Source organism: Pristis pectinata, chromosome 12, assembly GCF_009764475.1.
Source record: "Pristis pectinata isolate sPriPec2 chromosome 12, sPriPec2.1.pri, whole genome shotgun sequence".
NCBI lineage: Eukaryota > Metazoa > Chordata > Chondrichthyes > Rhinopristiformes > Pristidae > Pristis > Pristis pectinata.
This window is the reverse complement of record NC_067416.1, coordinates 30,997,448-31,016,699: the sequence shown is the minus strand read 5'-3', so window position 1 is coordinate 31,016,699 and position 19,252 is coordinate 30,997,448. Positions and strand designations below refer to the sequence as shown.

Genomic DNA, 19,252 nt, shown 5'->3' with positions numbered 1-19,252 from the left:
GTTCAAGAATACTTTAACTTTAGGAACTGGTTGACTATTATCCAAGCTGCAAATGGCTGGTCTACTAAACTTAAATGCAGACCTATCAAAAATACTTGCAAAGTTACTGCTAAGTAAACATCCAACAATCTGGAAGGAAACTACTCTGGTTTCTGGTCTGGTCCTAAGGCATACTCATAGATGGAGGCTGAACTTGAAATCATCCTACCCGTTGCTTATTTTAGGCTTAAAGTACAGTGCACAGTAGAACAGCTTCAAATTACGTTTCTGTATAATAGCACTATGAATCTCTGAACAGAGAAGCATTCAGGGTGAAAAATGAATCTGGAAATATTCATCATCATTCATTTTCCACATGCCCTTTACCCAAAGGATTATATGTTTATATCTTAATTCAAAAGGAGCATTTAAATAAACAGTCTAAAAAGCAAAAAATCTTTAAATAAATTGTTCTGAAATAATTATAATACTTTCAACAGTAGCATTTATTCAGTACTTTGTCTCAATATTTTGCTGTAACTTGAGAACAGCTGAAGTTTTCCCATCAGTGCTTCCTGCAATAAAACCAGTTATTTGAAAATTGCAATCGGTAATCCAATCTTCATTCTCTAACAAAACTAATTGAACAAAAAGTTATTGAAAGATCGTTGGTTGTATCCAAATGTCAGTAGAATTTTTTTTTAAAAAGAACACTGAAAGCTCTATGATTTCAGCTGCATTTGATAATTAGCCATAAATGGATAAAAAATGTAAAATTTTAAAAATGACATTGATTTTAAGGCTACCAAATAACATTCATTGTGCAAGGCAACAAACAATCACATATTGCCATAACCACACTCTGAGGTAGCCACTAAGCAATAAAGGCAGCAGGACTTTGTGGCTTCTCAGATCACCTTGCTTGTTCAGGAGATTCAGAGTGGAGCTGTGAGGGTAGTCAACACACTTTAAAAAAAGTGCTATAGGTTAAACAGGTTTATGGAGGAAAAGAATTGCAGCTTCAAGTTACAATAAAATATCAAGAACAGTAAAATATATTTAATACATCAAAACATTATATTCCCAAGTAGAAAAACAATGCATAAAACTAGATTTTCAGCAAATTTACTAAATGCAAGTAATGTGAATTCTTTCACAATATTACTTTCATGTGCAAATCAATTAGCAAATGCAGAGGGGGATAAAAAAGCAATTTTTTTAAAATGGTCCTTTGCCACTCATTATTATGTTCCTCAGCAAGGCAAAGTTATGGAGTGCTTAATCATTCAGTAAAGCACAACTCTGGCCATAACACCCATTGCCCCAATTTTACTTCACCTTACCAGCTTGCTTTAACTGCCCAGAACTGACTACAGTTTAAGATTACACTGGCTCACAGGACAGAAGCCTTAATGGGATCACAAGACCATGCAACCAAGACTAAAATTGTGCTCAAGAGTCCAAAATGTTCTGACTTATAAATAAGTGCAGGTTATTTTTAGGCATGATATACTATTAATATTTCCCACTTGATTAATACAAAGAACATTTCAAGAAGGGAGGTCCGATTCCAAAGAGAAAATTAAGATCATAAATGCCATTGCAAGAACAATATGCCTGAACAATCCCAGGAACTCAGCCACTTTTTGCATGTATTCAAAAGATCAAAGCCATCTAATGTCCCAATTAATTATTCTTTGGTGTCAGAACTTTGGGATTGCAAGCTTTGAGTGTGCAACTGGAGAGAGAAGAGAGAAGGGACAGAGAAGAGAAAAAGAGTTGGGGGGGGGGGGGGGGGGGGGGGGGGGGGGGGGGGGGCTGGGAAAACAACAGAATTTAGTAATTGCAAATATCAACATGCTCCAGCAGGTCACGGTGCCGACTGGTGGGGTACTGAGCTTTGCACTTGGGACATTCCAAGAAACTCTCATCAAGGTGATTTCTGGATCTTGGAACACGCGATTTCTCTTGATCTTCACCACTTTTGTTCAACACTGGCTCTAGGAGGCGGTTGTCTTCTACTTGCTGAAACAAAAATATGTATTTTTAAAATCATTTATGCAAAGTTGCATTCAAGACATTTCAGTAATGACAAAAAGCTAAGAATTTTTAAGGCTGTAGGTTTTCTTTCCACCAATTCATTTGTTCTAGACCACATTATGAATGCTTTTGGGCACTGCTATAGTCACAGAAATGGAGTACTCTATTCTTATAGTCCATCTGTAATTGTGCTCTCTAGTTTATTGCCTCTTCTCAGTCTTCCCACCAAAACTTAACACTTAACATTTCACAGTATTAATTTTCATCTGACACTTACTGCTCCCCCCCCCCATTCTTGAAAGCCTGCTACTATCCCTCCTCACTGCTTATGATGCCTCCAAGTTTTGTCATCACTATATATAGAGTCATATGAACACCACACATGGAAAAATAACCACGTGATTTTTTTTTTACAATGGATAGCACGCAAGTGAATTATCTGGATCCTTACAGTATTCTCAAGCCTTGCGATTTGCTCTCGTGCCTTGCGCAATTCTTTCAAGACTTTGTGTAATTGATGTTGCAGATTTTGACGTTCATGTTTCTCATTTTCGAAGTCTGAAGAAATGTTCTGCATCTATAAAAGATTAAAAGTAACTTTGCGGCTGAAGATGAAATCACGAAAAGGAATTACCTTCCATGTTAAATGCTCATTTTTATTTGGTTCTGCATTGCAAAAAAATTCATGTCAACCAGTTAAAGCAAGGAGGCACATTAAATACCCATACACAACATAAGAAACATTCTTAATTCACAAATGTATCTAACAAAGTGAACGCTAGTGCTAAGGAACAGATTACCTCTCTTTAAACTAATCACTATTGTGACCTTTGTGACAGCCAAATGACAGTTGTGTGCTGCAGAGAAGGCACTAAATGAAATACATGATAAATGGAATGGGTGAGCAAAGGGATCTTCCAGTTGATGTCCACAGACCCTTAGAGGTAGCAGGACAAGTCAATAGAGGAAACATGTTACACTAGTGAAGCTACTGTTAAAGAACTGTATTCAGTTTTGATTACAATACAGAATGATTTTACTTCTATTTCTTGCACTCTGGAAAGAGTACAAGGAAATTTATAAGTTGTCATAACTGTAAATTGCAGTAGAGAGGATAAATTGGGATGAGTTAGGACCCTGGATAGAGGAAACAGGAAGGATCTATTTCTCTTAGTGGGGGGGGGCACGCCAAAAATTGGAGTTGTGGTGATGGTAGTGGTGAGGGGTGCAGAGATCGGCATAGATTTAAATTATTTGGTAGAAGGATTGGAGAGGAACTATAGAGAACTCTAAATATTAAGGAAGATTAGATAAGCTGGGTCTGGAAATCATTGGCTGAGGAGGGAAAAAGAGGCCATAGCACTGACTTAAAACATACTCAGATAGGTACTCAGAGAGCCATGGCTTTCATGAGAAAGGGTATAAAGCTGGAAAAAAAAATTAGGCTCATTTTTCCTGATCAGCATGGACACAAGGGCCCAAATATTCTAGAATTCTATGACACAAGTACATTAGAATTGGGTCTGGCAAAATTACTTCCCTTATGAGCATAGTGTAATTATTCTGGCTTTGAATTAATTTTCCCTGTACACAATATAAAAGTAAATTGTTAAAATAAACTTAGGGTGAGATCTAACACAGCTAGCCCAAATTGCTTTAAAATGTGTTGGAATAGCACACAGTAGACTAAGCAATCTAGTAAGATTATTAATAGTTTGGATAATTTATAAAAGAACACAGTGACTAGGCAGTCCTCTTGGGACCAAGGACGACTTGCTTTCCGCTCCAATTTTGTGGGTCTTGATGTGACTGAGGAAGCCAATGTACAAACTGCAGACTCTTCACAGATGGGCAGGAGGTGCCCAACACACTGGGCAGGCAGGATAGTTTGAGGCAATGCACTCTTTCCACATGAAACTCCGGGCTTCTATTCTCTCAATGCATGGACTGGAGGTACTCAATACCACCCCAAATGCTCCTTCTCCACCTTGTGCAGTAGTGGGCCAGGAATTCCCCAGAGTTAGTAGAATGTTGCATTTTTTCCAAGGAAGCTTTAGGCATTGTCTCAATTTTTCCTGTGTTTGCCAGGTAATCTCTTCACATGACAGGTACTGGAAAAGAGATTCTATTTTGAGAGTCAGGTGTCGGGCATTGTGAACAAAAAGTTTGGGAGGGTACATTAACCTTGGTTTGCTTAAGTTTTCAGTGGATTAGTAGGATTTTGTTGAATCAATACTGTTTCATCAAAAGGACAACTCCCCAGGTCCAACCACTAGCATTTTAGATTATATCATAACTGAGGGACTGCAAAGATATCCACATCACCCATGCCACGACAGGTACTGAAGACTGCTGCTCATATTGATATCAACCAGGCTCCAAAACAGTAGCGACAACAGAAATGTTACTGCAAGATCACCATTGAAGCTGTTAGGGACCCTACGAAAGGTAGCAGTTCACAGACAACACCTCACAGACAATACATTGACTTCCAGCCAACAAGAACCATGAAGTGTCCATAGGGTATTGGCTGCCCTTAAGTTCACCATAACTAGCATTTGTGAAGAGACTCTTGGCTTCACTACCATGACTGGTTTGATGAGAATGACCAAGAGTTAATTAATTGCAAAAGTAACACATTCTTGTATCAAAGGTTCCACCATTCCTCAAGGGGAAAAGAAACAAGCCAGCAGAAAACCCATGACCTAAAAAAAAAAAGATAGTGGGTGGAAAGAACACAGGAAGCACAGCAACTTGTGACAGACATGGCATCTGGTTCTTCAGCACTTCAAGGCTATCTATGGTCCAGACAACCCAAGATTCCACTCCAATGAGATCCAAGGAGGAAAGTGAAGTTGTCAGAGAAGCATGTATTAATATCTAGTTACTGAAAGCAGTTGAAATAACTCCCATTTGGAACCAGTTCACAAAAGGGTTAAATTGATAAACTAGTCAATGGAATCCCTTCAACAATATTTTTCAAACAATGGATAATCGCTGGATTTACAATGGCCATTTCCTAAATACTGGCGAGGGAACTAACAGCCCATCTTCATCTCATCAATTTCTGGCAAATGCATCTGTCTATGACACCACCATGCAGTCCTTGTGGAAGTCCGTCTTCACATTATGAAGAATTTCCATGGTATTAAGTGATACTACCATTGGTTTAAATGGGACAAACTCAAGAACAGCATCAGAATTGTAGTTCACCCAATCTATAATCTCATGACCTTCAATACCCTCCCACTGTCAATACAATCAAGCTGGAAGACAAACTCTGAATCAATAAGTACACATGGGTACTCCAGGAACTGCACATTTTGGGAGCCATCTAATTTTATATGGAGCACTGGAACTGGTTCCTCATTATTCAGTTGTGCCAGGTATACAATGCAATCTTGTGCATGCTGTCACTTTGAACAGCAAACAACATTTAATGCACTTGAAATGATAAAAGAGCAAAAACCAAACATTTCAATCTGTTATACACAATCTAAAGCAAAGATAATTGAAATCTCAATAATAATCCATAAACCCTATAATATGCACTTACTAAAAGTCAATGCTGTGACTGCATTTAAACCTTCACATAGTCACAATGACTTTCAGTTTGAGTGCTTAATGAATTACAGTTGGTTTATCCTCAATGGATTACTTTGACCTAATGCTCTGGTTGAGTAGCATGTTGCTTTCATTCATTTACATTTGTCATTTCCATATTATCTTGATACATTATTAATACATGGCTTGATTTGCAAAAGATAATGCTCTGAAACTGCTTTCGGATAGGATACTTCTGTGTAGTTTTAACCATTTCAGGCACATATTTTACAGCCAGTAACAAGGCTAAGTGTTAAACACATCAGTCACAAAAATCTGTTGTCTCTGATCCTATTAACTTACATTCCCATAGCTATAGCGGACACCTTGAATTAAGAATTCGATTAAGAATACCTTGTGAATTAGGTTTGAGTATATTATTATTCAAAAACAGCAGTATTTGTAACAATACCTGTTGTTCCATTATTCTATTTCTTGATTGTTCTTCTTGCTGGTTTATGGAGGACCTTTGAAGGAGCTGGATCTATATAAACAATATTGAAGTGTTTTTTATGACTAATTAAAAAAAGACATGTTGAAATAATATTCAAATACATATTTAGACTGGGTTCAAGGAGATCGCATTGCCCAAGTGACTGAAAATCTTAAATTTGCAGATTAAGTTATCTATTATTAAAGCACGTGGTTAAATTTTGTAAATAGAAAGTAGCCAACAAACAAATATGGCTAGAGTTTCTGATGATTGTGTCATTTTGTATCAATCATCTTGTGAAGGACATCAGCAGCTTTAACTTTAGTTGTTAACTTTGAAGGAATTCAGGCTCAGAGTATATTTGAGATTAGGTGTAAAGGACTTGAAAATTTTGGAAATTTACAAGTCTAGAAGCAATTCCTATTAAATCTATAAACAGGGTATAATAACTTTACATATTTAACCACTGCAGCCTCAATCTTTTTCATGAGCATCTAGCACAACCCGTCAGTGGGTCTTTTATCCAATGTGGAACTCTTTCAGCCCAATATATGCATTGATGTACCCTTATTCAGTAACCTGCCTCTTAAAAGCAATTGTACATCTGTACTTAGATACAAGGAAGCACTGTACTGTATCAGCATATCAAACGAGTTCTATTACATGAAGTAAATAAATTGAACAGGTTGCTCCACATTAAAGATGCAATTTAACAATAATAGTATAGTAGAAATCAAAATATTCAAAAAACTAAACATTTGCTCCACTGCTACTCGAACTCCACTAGTAGGCTTGGCGTGTACTTCAACAGCTTTTAGCCCTTCTGATCTTCATACCAATTCATCCAATTTCACAAAAAGTGTCCAATCCTAAAAAATCCTGCTGTTATCCGTGAAGGATTCAAACACCATAACTAATAAGCTAACAATAGATATTAAACCTATTAAGTAAAGAGCAAGGAGAGAATACTGGCCCAAAAAGTAAAAACATTCAAGAAACAAAAAACATCAAGACAATAGGCTACACCTTTTCACAGAGAAGGAATTGGGAATCTTGCCGAGATGACATTCAGTACGTATTAATGTAAAAGAAATAGGCTTGTTTATACAAAATGCCTATTCCTTTAAGATCTTGTCTTAAACCACTGAAAATACACAAAAGCCAACAATATCCCTGAATTAACTATGCAGTGAGTGCTCAGGGTTAAACTGGCAGCAAAAGTTGGGGTAATAAGAAATCAATCTAAAATAGGGTTCACATATACTAAAATGCATAGGCACCTACATCCTAATGTAATAAATTCCTTAATATCTGATGCTATAGCTTGCATTCTCAACAGTTTATTTTCACAGCAGATATGACTATGCTGTGCACTCACAACTTGTGAGAAATTACCCCAGCTAAAACGTGTTTCAATGGTATAACTGTAGAGCAGAAAAGACCAGTATTAGACATGATTAAACATGAAATGAATTTTGACCTGATACAAAAGGTCAGCTGATCTTTTTTTCTCCTCTTCATATTGGGCTTTTAAGGTCTCCAAGTCAGTTTGAAGTCTCTGCATCTTTTCTGCTGAGCACTTCCTTTCTTCATCAGCCTTCCATTTGTTGCAACCTTGTTCTGCCTGTAATTTGATACTTATGGCCTTGACTTCCAAGTTCTTTTCTTCATATCGCTTTCTCATTTCAGAAAGCTCTGACTTTAGTCCCTCTGCAATCTCATGTTGTTCTTCGAAATCTTTTTTAGCAGTTGAAAGAAGTTGGTCATAGTGTTTCTGTTTATCTTCTGACAGTTCATCTGCATCAACATTGAAATGTAATTTAAGTCAGGACATGATAAAATAAAAGCTGCATAAACAAGGTCCTTACAATCACAGGTACAAAAAATCCAACATAGCCAAAATTTTGTCACATATCCATTTGGACAATCAGATTAATATTTGTGAAAAATACATATTTAAAGTGAGATTAAAGTACATTTGGTTAGCAAGCATGACATATATAAGCAAGACAAATCTGTACTCAAACCTGAAAGTTTACTGAAAATATTAGAAGCGTTATTCTAATCAACTAATTCATTATGGTAGAATGCACCCAAAAATTCTTCCTGAAAAGATAATGAGGGGATTGCTTCGCAGCAGATAAACAGTTACGACAGTCTGGAAACAAATTTTAAAGATTCTAGTTAAAACCCATGGGGGCCAGAGGGAGAAAGGTATCCCAAGCAAAGCATTTTAAAAGGCCTTTTTGTACAACAGGCCTAGTCTTAGATGACAAATTAATCAATTGATATTTCACAGTAAATACAGGCCTGGAAAACAAATTAAGTGACTAAGATGCCTTAAAATAGATGCAAAAGTCATTACATGTTAATTGGTTTTCTTTTTCAGTATTCACAGAAAGTTGTACATTATTTGTAGGTTTTTTTGAAGATAAAGATGATGCAGCTCACATTTTCAAATGAAGAAATAAATTGCTACAGGAATAATAGGTGCTTCCAATCTTAGGGAAGAAAGATAGTTTTGCCTTTTAGCACTTGACCCATAATAATACAGGTGTCTCGCATGAAATTGATGGAAAATTCTCTATTTTGCATGCACATTACAAGGGTGCATTGAAAAAAGTGTTTCATGGTATGCAGGGTTACTTGTGTTTTCGTTTTAAATAAAGCTCAAACAGGAATGATATGGCTCCATACTTGCTGTGTTGGTCTCACAATATTTTCTAGTTTCCTGCTCCAGCTCAAATATCCGGGCCAGCAGCCCCCTGACATAGGCCTCCTCGCTGTTGGTCATAAACTAGCCATTGCTGATTTTTCTCAAGAGCCTGGATGGAAAACCAAAAATTGTTTTTTTTAAAATGGCATACATTACCAAGTAACATATATACTTAAGTTTCAACAAAATATGCACACACAATGTTCATTAGATTTGCATAAAGTCTATGAACTCTGGAAATCTAAAATGTGTATATCCTTAAAAATGCTCTAGTCAGCATTGAAAAGATTCAAGCTAACAGATCACCTATTTCTCTTGCAGAGGCTGCCTAACCCATCATGCTCAATCAAGAATTTTTTTCTGTATTTGTCTTAGCTACTACCGTGCCACGTTATAAAAAGTTTGTTAAGTGATTAACAAATATTTGCAACAAGCAGTGGAAGGTTTCAATATCAATTCTGGTGAAGCCATGGGCTGACTAAGAATGTTTAGATTCTCTCATTTGCCTCAGACAAGTAGAAGTAATAAAGCCTCCAATCCAATAACCAAAGAAATCTTACAATTACGCTACTTTACACAATACCCCCTACTAACAACAATATGATAACATGGAGAACAGTGTCCATTAGCAATATGCAACAGGAGCAGCTCTCTTACCAAAGTGGAACAGGCATATATAGTACCTGGCTAGTGTGAGTGTTAGCTAATCAGAGTTGCAAAAACAAATCATGGTGGAAAGCATTTTGCAACCAAGAGACAATTTGTTTGTTTAATAACATCTTGGTAAGAGACCCTAGAAAAATCATCTACGTTTATACCAAAAAGTTTTCCTTCATCCTAACAAATAATATAGAAGCTTAAACATCTGATAGTAAAAAATAATTTGAAACTATTTTTCTGACATCTAGTGGAGAAACTTAAGAACTGTTCTAACTACAAATAATAAAGCTTTGACATTTATACTCTTAAATTGAACAATTAAAAGACCATGGTCTTCCCTGTTTCTATATAGATTCAGTGAGGGCATTTAACCAATTTTCAAATATAATTGAAAGTGCACAGATTCATCACCATCTTGCAGAGGAAGGAAAAAATACGTTTAGGTCCCTGACACATCAGAAGAGCAACTGCAACTTAAATTGCCTTATGATGGCCAAAATAATACTTGCATCTGTTCAAGAGAAATCGGTGGTATTTCTTCAGCCAATTTAAACCTAGCCTTCAATAGCAGTATGAAAAGTAATCCACATCACTACTTCCATAACAGAAAAACAAGGCACAGGCAGTCCCTGGGTTCCATTAGGGTTTTGTTCCCGAGGACCATCTGTAAGCTGATTTCTCTGAAAGTCAGGAATGACCAGAGTGATACCCATATCACATCACTCTAAATACACTTGCTATAATTCATTTAATTGTATATTCACCCTAATACCGCACATAATTACACTGCTAGAATACATACTGTAGCCAATCATTAATGAATACAGTGAAACATCATTATCTCAAAAAAATGCTTTTAAAACATACGAGAGAATTTGTGTAAAGTTGGATTTCTGTAAGTTAGCTCAGAGTATAGCCCCTGTACTCCAAAAGTTACAAAGATGCATGACTAAATCCTGCACTACTTGGAAATAAAATTTACAATATATGTTTCCACCAAAATGTAATAACACCATAGACTCATTACTTACAGATCCCATATTAATTGAGTGACATTGTAGTGATGCAAAATTTGTAAGAAGAAAGTTTCAGTTTAAGTTGATGACCTTTCTTCAGAAATGAAAAGTCATTGACCTGCAATGCAAGTTTTGTTTTTCTCTCCAAATGCTGCCTGACCTAGTGAATATTTCAAATATTAAATCTCAGATTTCTAGCATCCATAATTTTATACTTACATCTTTCAGTTGAGCTTGAACAGTTCCAAAGTCATGTGATGCAGTTTGGCTCTACGATACACAAAAAAATAGATTCAGTATTAAGGCCACAGAAATAAAAGACTGCAAAAATTTAATAAAATCAGTCAGCACCTCTTAAAATTAAAAGCTAAAAGATTCTCCCCCCCCCCCATTTTTATGCACCTGCCTGATAATTCTAGGTAACTAATCTTGAAAAATGAGATTAGACTAAAATATTAGCAGTCTAAAGTCTACATGATGGAATATACTACAGAAGAGCATCTCAAGCCTTGTGCAGCAGTCAGGTCTTGCCCTAGGTAATGACGACATGTGGGGAATATAATTTGATACTGGTGTAGCAGAAGATCTGGTCCAAATCTGTACTCAATCTTGGACTCTGCAGGGGGTTAATAATAGCCAATAACCAGCAAATACCCGATTTTTTCCATTTTTAATGGAATGAGCTTGGTGACACTTGTATACAGAAATATTAGTAGCTGTGTGTGTGCAACTACCAGCATTTCACTTCAAGATCCTGTGCTGCAAGAAATAATCCAAATAAAGACCAAGTGAAGAATTCAAAACAAAGTGGATTATTTCAATGTCAAATCAAGTGCAGAACAGTTTTAAGAGAGAATGAAGGGAGCAAAATAAAAAGCCAATAATATTAAAATGCAAAATCTGACTACTTTGATAATTAAAAAGACTAATAAGTGCCTGAAGGAATGAGACTCAAAACTGGGTGAGAGATTGATTGGCAGTCATTAGAAAGGCACTTGCAGTATTAATTGCTAGACTTAGTTTTTCTGTGGCAAGTTTAATGGCAATTATATGAAAATCAGAGGCTTGGGGCAAGATGCTAGTTTATTGAAGGTATCATTTAAATAGTGCTAACTATTCAGGCAATCTGTGCAATTCAAAATTCAGGTGGCACCTCTTTCTTGCGGGAAACACTAGTCAGTTCGTAGGCACCAAGAATCCAATGACTCTTCTTATGCATATTCCAACCTTATAGTTTCTCTTTTTATACTAAGAATAAGATAAAACTATTGGCTTATAGACTAGACACGAGACTCAAACCTTTTGTTCTCTTTCCAAACCCATGTTAAAATTCTATAGGTTAATAGAATTCAAGGTTGTTCAACTGAATTGCAAGATTTAGAGTTTATAAGAGTTTTAGCCAAAGCAGAAACCAGTTCACTTTATTGATACTTTTGAACTGTTGGACCTGTATTTTGCAGTATAGTGCCACGTATTGAAGGCATTGCTCCTTTGGTTTAATATTAATTTTATAGGATAAGCTCACCAGCCTGTTTGTCAAGGCTCACTTTCTTTTATTCTATGTATGTTGTGCTTCTTCAATGTTTACTTGCAAGGAATAAAAAAGTCAGAATGATGCGTCGTGCTGGAAGCTTTTTAGGAATAATAGTCATCCAAGAAAAAGCAATTAATTGGCACTTGAAAAACATAACTTAAATGACAGCCACAAATAGAAATTACGTTTGACTATCTTGAGTAAGTTCTTTGATGAAGTAAATGCAGAGGGTTGATGAAAGTGATGAGGTTATGGATACAAATGACAATAGACTTGCTATAATAATTGAAGCCCATGCTATTAAGGAGACAGTGACATCATGGATACAAAAATGGATAAAGTACAGAAAGCAGAGACCACAAGTGGTTGGCTGTATTATCAGAAAAGATGTGCAGCAACCTCCTGGGTTAATATTAGGACCATGGTTCTTTACGAAAAAAGATGGACATGCTTCGGTAAACAGTATAGGGCTGCAGGCAGCTTCTGCTGGTGGCAATGGGGCATCTCTGCATGCCTTCTCTTCCCCTACCCATAATTGGGGCTGGGTTGAGCCAAGCAGAGCTGGGAGCACTGAGCAGACTCACTCGCGGCCACTCCTCCTGCGCCTGCTCATTCTCCCATCACAACTGTTTCTGTGATCCTCTCCCACACATCGTTTATGTTCATTGCTGACTTACGAACCAGTCAGGTTACGAACAGCTCTCAGGAACGGAACCCTGTCATAACCTGGGAACTGTTTGTACAAAATTCAAGATCCTGACCTCAACTGCTGCCAAGTTGGAATTTGCATATTTCTCATGTGATCATGTGGGTTTCATTCATGTACTCTAGTTTCCTCCTGAATCCCAGAGACATGCTGGCTGGTAGGTTAATGTAGGTGGGTGGAAGGAGAATCAGGGGAAAGTTGATGGGGATGTAAGGGAATAGGTTATATGGAAATAACTGGGTAAATGGGACTGTTGAGTTTGCTTTGAGAGCTGGCATAGACTCAATGGGATGAATAGCCTCTGTCATATTTATTTCCTTATGACATAATGTAGCATACAAGGAAGAGAATTGTATCAGACTTCAGGAGCCATACAGAAGTTTATGAAATAGACAGACACAGTTGAAAGGTAGAATATGGGCAAGTAATGTGAACCAATTGGTAATTTTAAATTCTGAAAGAGCAGTGACACTTGGGGATACATGCACACAAAACCTCAATGACAGTAGGTCAAGTGGAGAATGCTGTTCAGAAAAGCAAATGAAATATGTGAACAAGTACATTACATCCTTTACTAAATGCCTTTGAATGCCAGTATGAACGACATCAGTCCATTACTTCATTGACAAACAAATTTAATAAATCCATACTGATTCCCATTTATCTATGCTTTTCTAAATGTCAATTAGTTTTGTTCCATACTGTCAACAAAAGATTAAAAGGGTGCAATATTTACATTATCTTTGGATACAAGGGCGTGACAGAAGTAATTTGAAGAATGACGTCAGTGATATTGTGATTTCCACTCATTTCAGCCAATAACATAGAAGGCATCCTAGCTGGATTGATTCTCCTTTCTATTTTGTGGACTACCAACCTTTAAAGTATCTTCCCGATAATACTTATATCCTATCCAACTTAATTATTGCCTCTTCCTTTATTGCTATATTAGCATCCACTTTTCTGGTGAAGACAAGCTTCACATCGAGGACAGCTCCATCATGATGCTTGCACAACAAATGTGTTAAATGGAATCAACTCAGAACAGATCTGGCAGTCAAAAGTGAGCATCCGAGTGGCTGTGAACCACCATCAGCAGTAGAAAATATATCGGTAACCACCTGTCCCAGCATATCCCTTATTCAACCATTACTATCAAGCCAGGGGACCAATCTCTGTTCTCCTGCCAGTCTAAAGCCTTCCCACCGTATACAAAGGAGAAGCCAAATAGTCAGTTACTCTCCACCTGCCTAAATGAATGCAACTCTAACAGTCTTCAAGAAGCTTGGCACCATCCAGGACAAAGCAAGTTTAAATATTGCATCAATAAACCATTATTACCTGCTATGTAGAGATGCAAGCAGCATACCTTATCTCAGAACATCCCTAGGAATCTTCATCCCTCTGACCTGCACAGCCTTAGCCAAAGGTTACCCTGCTTTCTTGTTCAATTCTTAACAGGGGTGCGGAGAAGGGGAATCCATGGGTTACGATACTTGAAATATTACTTTTTTAAAAATTCCTCCAGCTCCTAAAACTCAGAATGCCAGCCTTCAACATTTCTTCTTCCTACATCACTTTTGCTGTTTCCCCAACTTCAAAAAAACATCTTTGCAGTCTCTCATGCATGAATACTGCAATGCTCGTGGACATGGGGCATTCCCCACCCCCCCAGCATCAGGTACTCACTTCTCAAATGGCAGGACACTACTAAACAAGCCATTAGGACAGTTTATCATACTAAATCCAACAAAATGTTACTGGTAGGACACAGCACTAGAAAATTATATTTTAGATACATCCACAAGTATTAGTAATAATTGAGTTAATAAATTACTTTACCGGGGGTTGAAGTGTTGGAACATTGCTTTCAAGTTCTTTACATTTTAATGTGATTGCAGACAATTCACTTTTCAGATTTTCAGTTTCCTCACTCAAGGACTTGAAGAGTTGCTCTTTTCTTTTGGCATCTTTAGTTTTTTCTGCAAGCTGGTTACATAGAGTAGTCACATCATTTCCACCAGATTTTGGCAGTCGATCTTTCATTGTCAGAATCTGCTTATCTTTCTGTTCAAGTTCTTGGATCTGCTTCTGTTTTGTAGTTTCAAGTGCAAGAATTTTCTGGACACAAGGAAAAGCCTTTGTAAAGATATGGCTTGGAAATTACATGTTTAGAAAATTCTATATTTCACTGAGTTTCATCAAAATGGAATGATATCATCTCTCCAAGGAGAGAAGTAGCCCGCATAATTTTGAAGCACCTACCAAATTAGGGTAAAATTATTGGGACTGAAAGTGCAAATCAATGTAATGATAGAAATTTGGGACATTTCTGCATTGTACTTGGGGCTTGAAATTTTCAGCTTTAATGGTTTAAAAAAAATGCTCAAATTGTTCAGTCTGAAAAATTTTGCTCCAGAGACTGCTCCAAGAAGAAATTGAGAATGGTCTCCAATTTTCAATAAAGCACCTAATAGCTGTAGCAAACCAACAAAAAACCTCAAAATGACTGACAAGTTCAATTTTAGTTCAAAATCTACTTTCTGGTAGATTGCTTCAATCCCCATGCAGGTTTCAATAAAACACCAGCATGAATGATGAAAAATACTACCAGCTTAACAGCCATGGTAAAGGCCAGCATGAACTACAGGTTGAACAAGTATCAGGGATTCATGCATTCCTCCAGAATCAATTAGATTTCAAAAAACACAGAACTGCTTCACCATGCAGTTTGCATAATCCATGCGTAGACACCCGAGACCACTTAGTTACAGGTGATCCCAGTGTTACACTGTTCAGGTTATGAAAACTCACCTTACACAATTCACAAATCACTACCCAAAAATTTGAGATACAGAATAAAATTCGCTCACGGAATTTCTGCAAAATAATAAATCAACACAAAATTTATTTTTTCAACACACATTTCCTGATGCACACGCAGATGATGTGGCTTCACGTAATGGAAAATTGTAATTATAGATCATTTTCCAGGAACGCACTCCCGTAATGCGGGGCTTGCCTGTATTCTCATTTGATCTTGAGACAGAAAGTTGGTGTATCTTATTGACTGAAGATTTAAAAAAACAAACATCTAAAATAAGCCAGTTTTGTAAAACACTCCTATACACAGAAAACTCTGAAACTGAACCAAAAATTTTTTTAAAAAAAATCAAAAAACTCCCACTGCTAGGACTCTGCTGTCACATCCCAAAGTGGAAGACATGAACTCAGTTTAACATCTTAAGGAAACAGCACCTTCCGAGATACCTGATCCATTTACAGCTTTCAATACCTTTGACAATTTCTTCCTCCAAGGCACCTCTTCCACTGTTCAGACTCTTATTTGGTTGCATTTTATTTTAATGAAGCAGCAGCAGCAAATTAATGACCTGCACTGTTATTTCTTCTCTTCCTTGCATCACTACTTTTGGACATCACCAGGATCTAATCTTGTATAATCCCTATTCAAAGACATCAATTCACTAATAGCAATCAGCTTTATTTCACCACTACTTCTGTGGACGATGCCACTCTCTGTCACAGCACTTAGTTCAAGACGTCACCACAGCCAGGACTAGGCAGTGAGTGACTGCCCTGGACGTCAGGGCAGCACCCGTTGAGTGTGGCATTAAGAAATTGAAGACAAAGGGGAGCAAAAGGAAAACACTCTCGTACTTGGTCATACGTCCCACAAAGAAAAATGGTTGTGGTTGTCAGATTAATCATCCCAGCCACTGGATGTCACTGAAGGAGTTTGTCAGGACGGTGTCTTAGGCCCAACCAACTTCAGCTGCTTCATCAATGATATCCTTTCATCATAAGATCAGAAGTGGGGATGTTTGCCAGTTGCACATCCATCAATTTTATTTGCAGCACCTCAGCAAATAAAGCAGCCAATGCCTGCATGCAACAAAACCCAGACAACATTCAGGCATGGGCTAAGTGGTAAGTAACATTTGCTGCACAGAGTGATAGTCAATGACTATCTTCATCAAGACAGAATCTGACCACCTACTCTTGATATTTAAATAAGCACTGTGGCTCACCACAGTTTTTTCAAGGGCAGTTAGAGATGAGCAATTAATATCAGGCTTGCCAGTAATGTCCAGATCCCAAAAATAAATGAAAAAATAATTGTTTAAATGTTGACTGAATGAGCAAATGTCATGTACAATTAAACATGAGTAAAAATGAAGGCACAATCTATGGTTCCCACTATAAACTCAGATTTCTGGCCACCTATCAAATTCCAGTAAATTAATTGAAATTGAGCTACTGTTCATACTCTGGCTGTTGTGTTTAACGGGACTGAGTTTTCAAACGCATACTACTTGACCATCAAGACCACCTGTTCCATAGCTCTGCTCCACCTTCGCCTCAGCACATTTGCTGCTAAAAGCCTCAAATGCGCCTTTGTACATTCAGACTTTAGCCACTTCAAAGCTCTCTGCCCTCATACCGAACGTAGCTAACTTAAACTGCTGTTCATTGCTTAATTCTGTCTCAAACTCCCATCACAGATCTTCATCGATGAAGGAAAATCGACCTGAAACATCGTTTCTCCAGAGATGCTGCCCAAGCTGAACATTTCCAGCATTTTCTGCTTTATTTCAAACTTCCAACTTTCACTGTAATTTTTTTTATGGCATTGCACAGACCCATCCAGACAGCTCGGCGAAACCCATGCTGGAAAGAGCTCCGTATGATGTTGGGGCAGACCTTGGGGAGTTATCAGCTCTGAGACGTGAGTGTGGGTGGGTGGTGGTGGCGGCGGCTGGGGGAGAGAAGAGGGGTGCGGGAAGGAAGGTGGACTTCAAGACCCAACGCTATCCGATGACTAACGAAGGGTCTCGGAACTGAATCATTAACCCCCGTCTGGCTTTCCATAGACACTGCCTGACCTGCTGAGTGCTGCCAGCTCTTTTTGCTTCAGCTGTCCCGATGGCGGCAAGCCAAGGTGACTGAAGGCAGTGCAGCTTGGCTAATGGGCACACTGCCAGGCGATGGGGTTTACCCCGACAGAATATCATGTTCTACCCGCTCTTGGCTCTTCCACCTCCCCCTCAAACCTCACCCGTGGCCATCTGCGGATCCCGCACAGGCCTCTGCATTCACCGCAGCACCAGCCCCCTCCAGGCTGGGCGGCTCTCCGGGGGAAGCCAACGCACCTCCAGGAGCCTGTTCCTCTCCCTCTCCCACGTCCGGCCTTTGCTCAGCTCCTCCAGGGACCGCTTCAGCAGCGCGTTCTCCTTGCGGAGCTTCTCCGCCTCGCCGTCCGACTTGGACACGGCGACTTTGCCGAAGCCGAAGCGGCTACTAATGATGCTCTTGGAGGTCATTTCCTGAGGCGGGTGGGGCCACGCTACCGACTAACGGACGCGGGCCGCTCGCTAACCGCCCGCCCAAGCGCCACCGTGCGAATTCAAATTCCCCCCCCGCCTCCGGCCCCGGCGCATCTCGGGACGTGGACGTGCGTGAGCGCGGGCGCCCTGCGTGCGCGTGCACTGGCGCCCCGCGGCGTGCGTGCGTGCACGCGCGCCCCTCTCCTTCGGCGCCCAGAGGCGAGGGGCCGGTCTGTCAGTCGGGGAATTGTACCCATCGTTATCCTGCAAACTTCCTCAAGCCTGACGGGTTGCAAACTGCGGTGCGGTGGGTACAGCCGCCGCCTCACAGCCCTAGGGACTCGGGTTCAATCCTGACCTCCGGTGCTGTCTGTGTGGAGCTCTCCCTGTTCCCTCCCGGGTTTATTGCTATATCCTGAAGATGTGCAGGTTGGTAGCTTAATTGTTTAAGTTAATTGTTCTAGGCATACATACCCAGGGTATTAATGCCTTGAAAATTAGCTTTTTGCAGCAGCACAGTACAGAAATTAACATCAATTTAAATTAACATAACTTACATGACAAAATAAACATAACGACATTAGTGCCTATTAGCCGCTGTAAATTGCCCCTAATGTAGGTAGGTGGAAGTATCCGGGGGGAAAGAGTCGATGCAAATGCATGCTTGGTGGGTCGGCCGAAGGGAGTGTCCCCGAGTTGTATGACTCAATTAATTTATGGTATTGCAAGGCATGGAGTGAATTCCCGATCTGAGAACCACTTCAGGCAAATGAAAAGGGACTGGGGCGCTGTTATTTTTAATGAGAGACCCCCGGAGGCTGGCGTGGGTATTGTAACACGCCTTTGCCATAGCCAGTCGATGTGTGATTGACTGCTGTTGGAACATGGGGCTTTCAGATCTGTGGTTGCGGTGGCGCTGCACTGTGCGCCTCCTTCACACAGGTAAGGCAGGCGTTGGCCCATTTTCTCTCTTTGTTATCAGCAGCGGGCGTGGATGCCCTATCCAAAGAAAGCCGGGCGCTGCTGAAATGGGTCAGAGGGGAGGTAAATCCAGAGACGAAGTAAATCCATTCGCATGACACCACCAACCCACTCGAACCATCTCATCACGGGACAAAATTGCCTTACGTATTCGAGATTAGTAAACTTTTTTTTGCAAATCCACGCTGGGTTAAAAAAAAGACAGCTGTAGGCAATCTCGAAAGGATGCCTTGTTCTTT

The 19,252-nt window shown here is 39.1% G+C and overlaps 1 protein-coding gene across 1 annotated transcript; it reads right to left on the bottom strand.

Moving 5' to 3' along the window:
- Positions 1-1,614: 1,614 nt before the first annotated feature.
- Positions 1,615-18,194, bottom strand: cep55l (centrosomal protein 55 like). The gene is given in 9 exon segments (XM_052027749.1): positions 1,615-2,004; positions 2,471-2,596; positions 6,035-6,106; positions 7,536-7,852; positions 8,753-8,834; positions 8,836-8,880; positions 10,667-10,717; positions 14,530-14,808; positions 17,859-18,194. Coding segments are annotated over 9 exon segments (1,332 nt in total). The 5' UTR covers positions 18,030-18,194; the 3' UTR covers positions 1,615-1,815.
- Between the last annotated feature and the right edge of the window lie 1,058 nt (positions 18,195-19,252).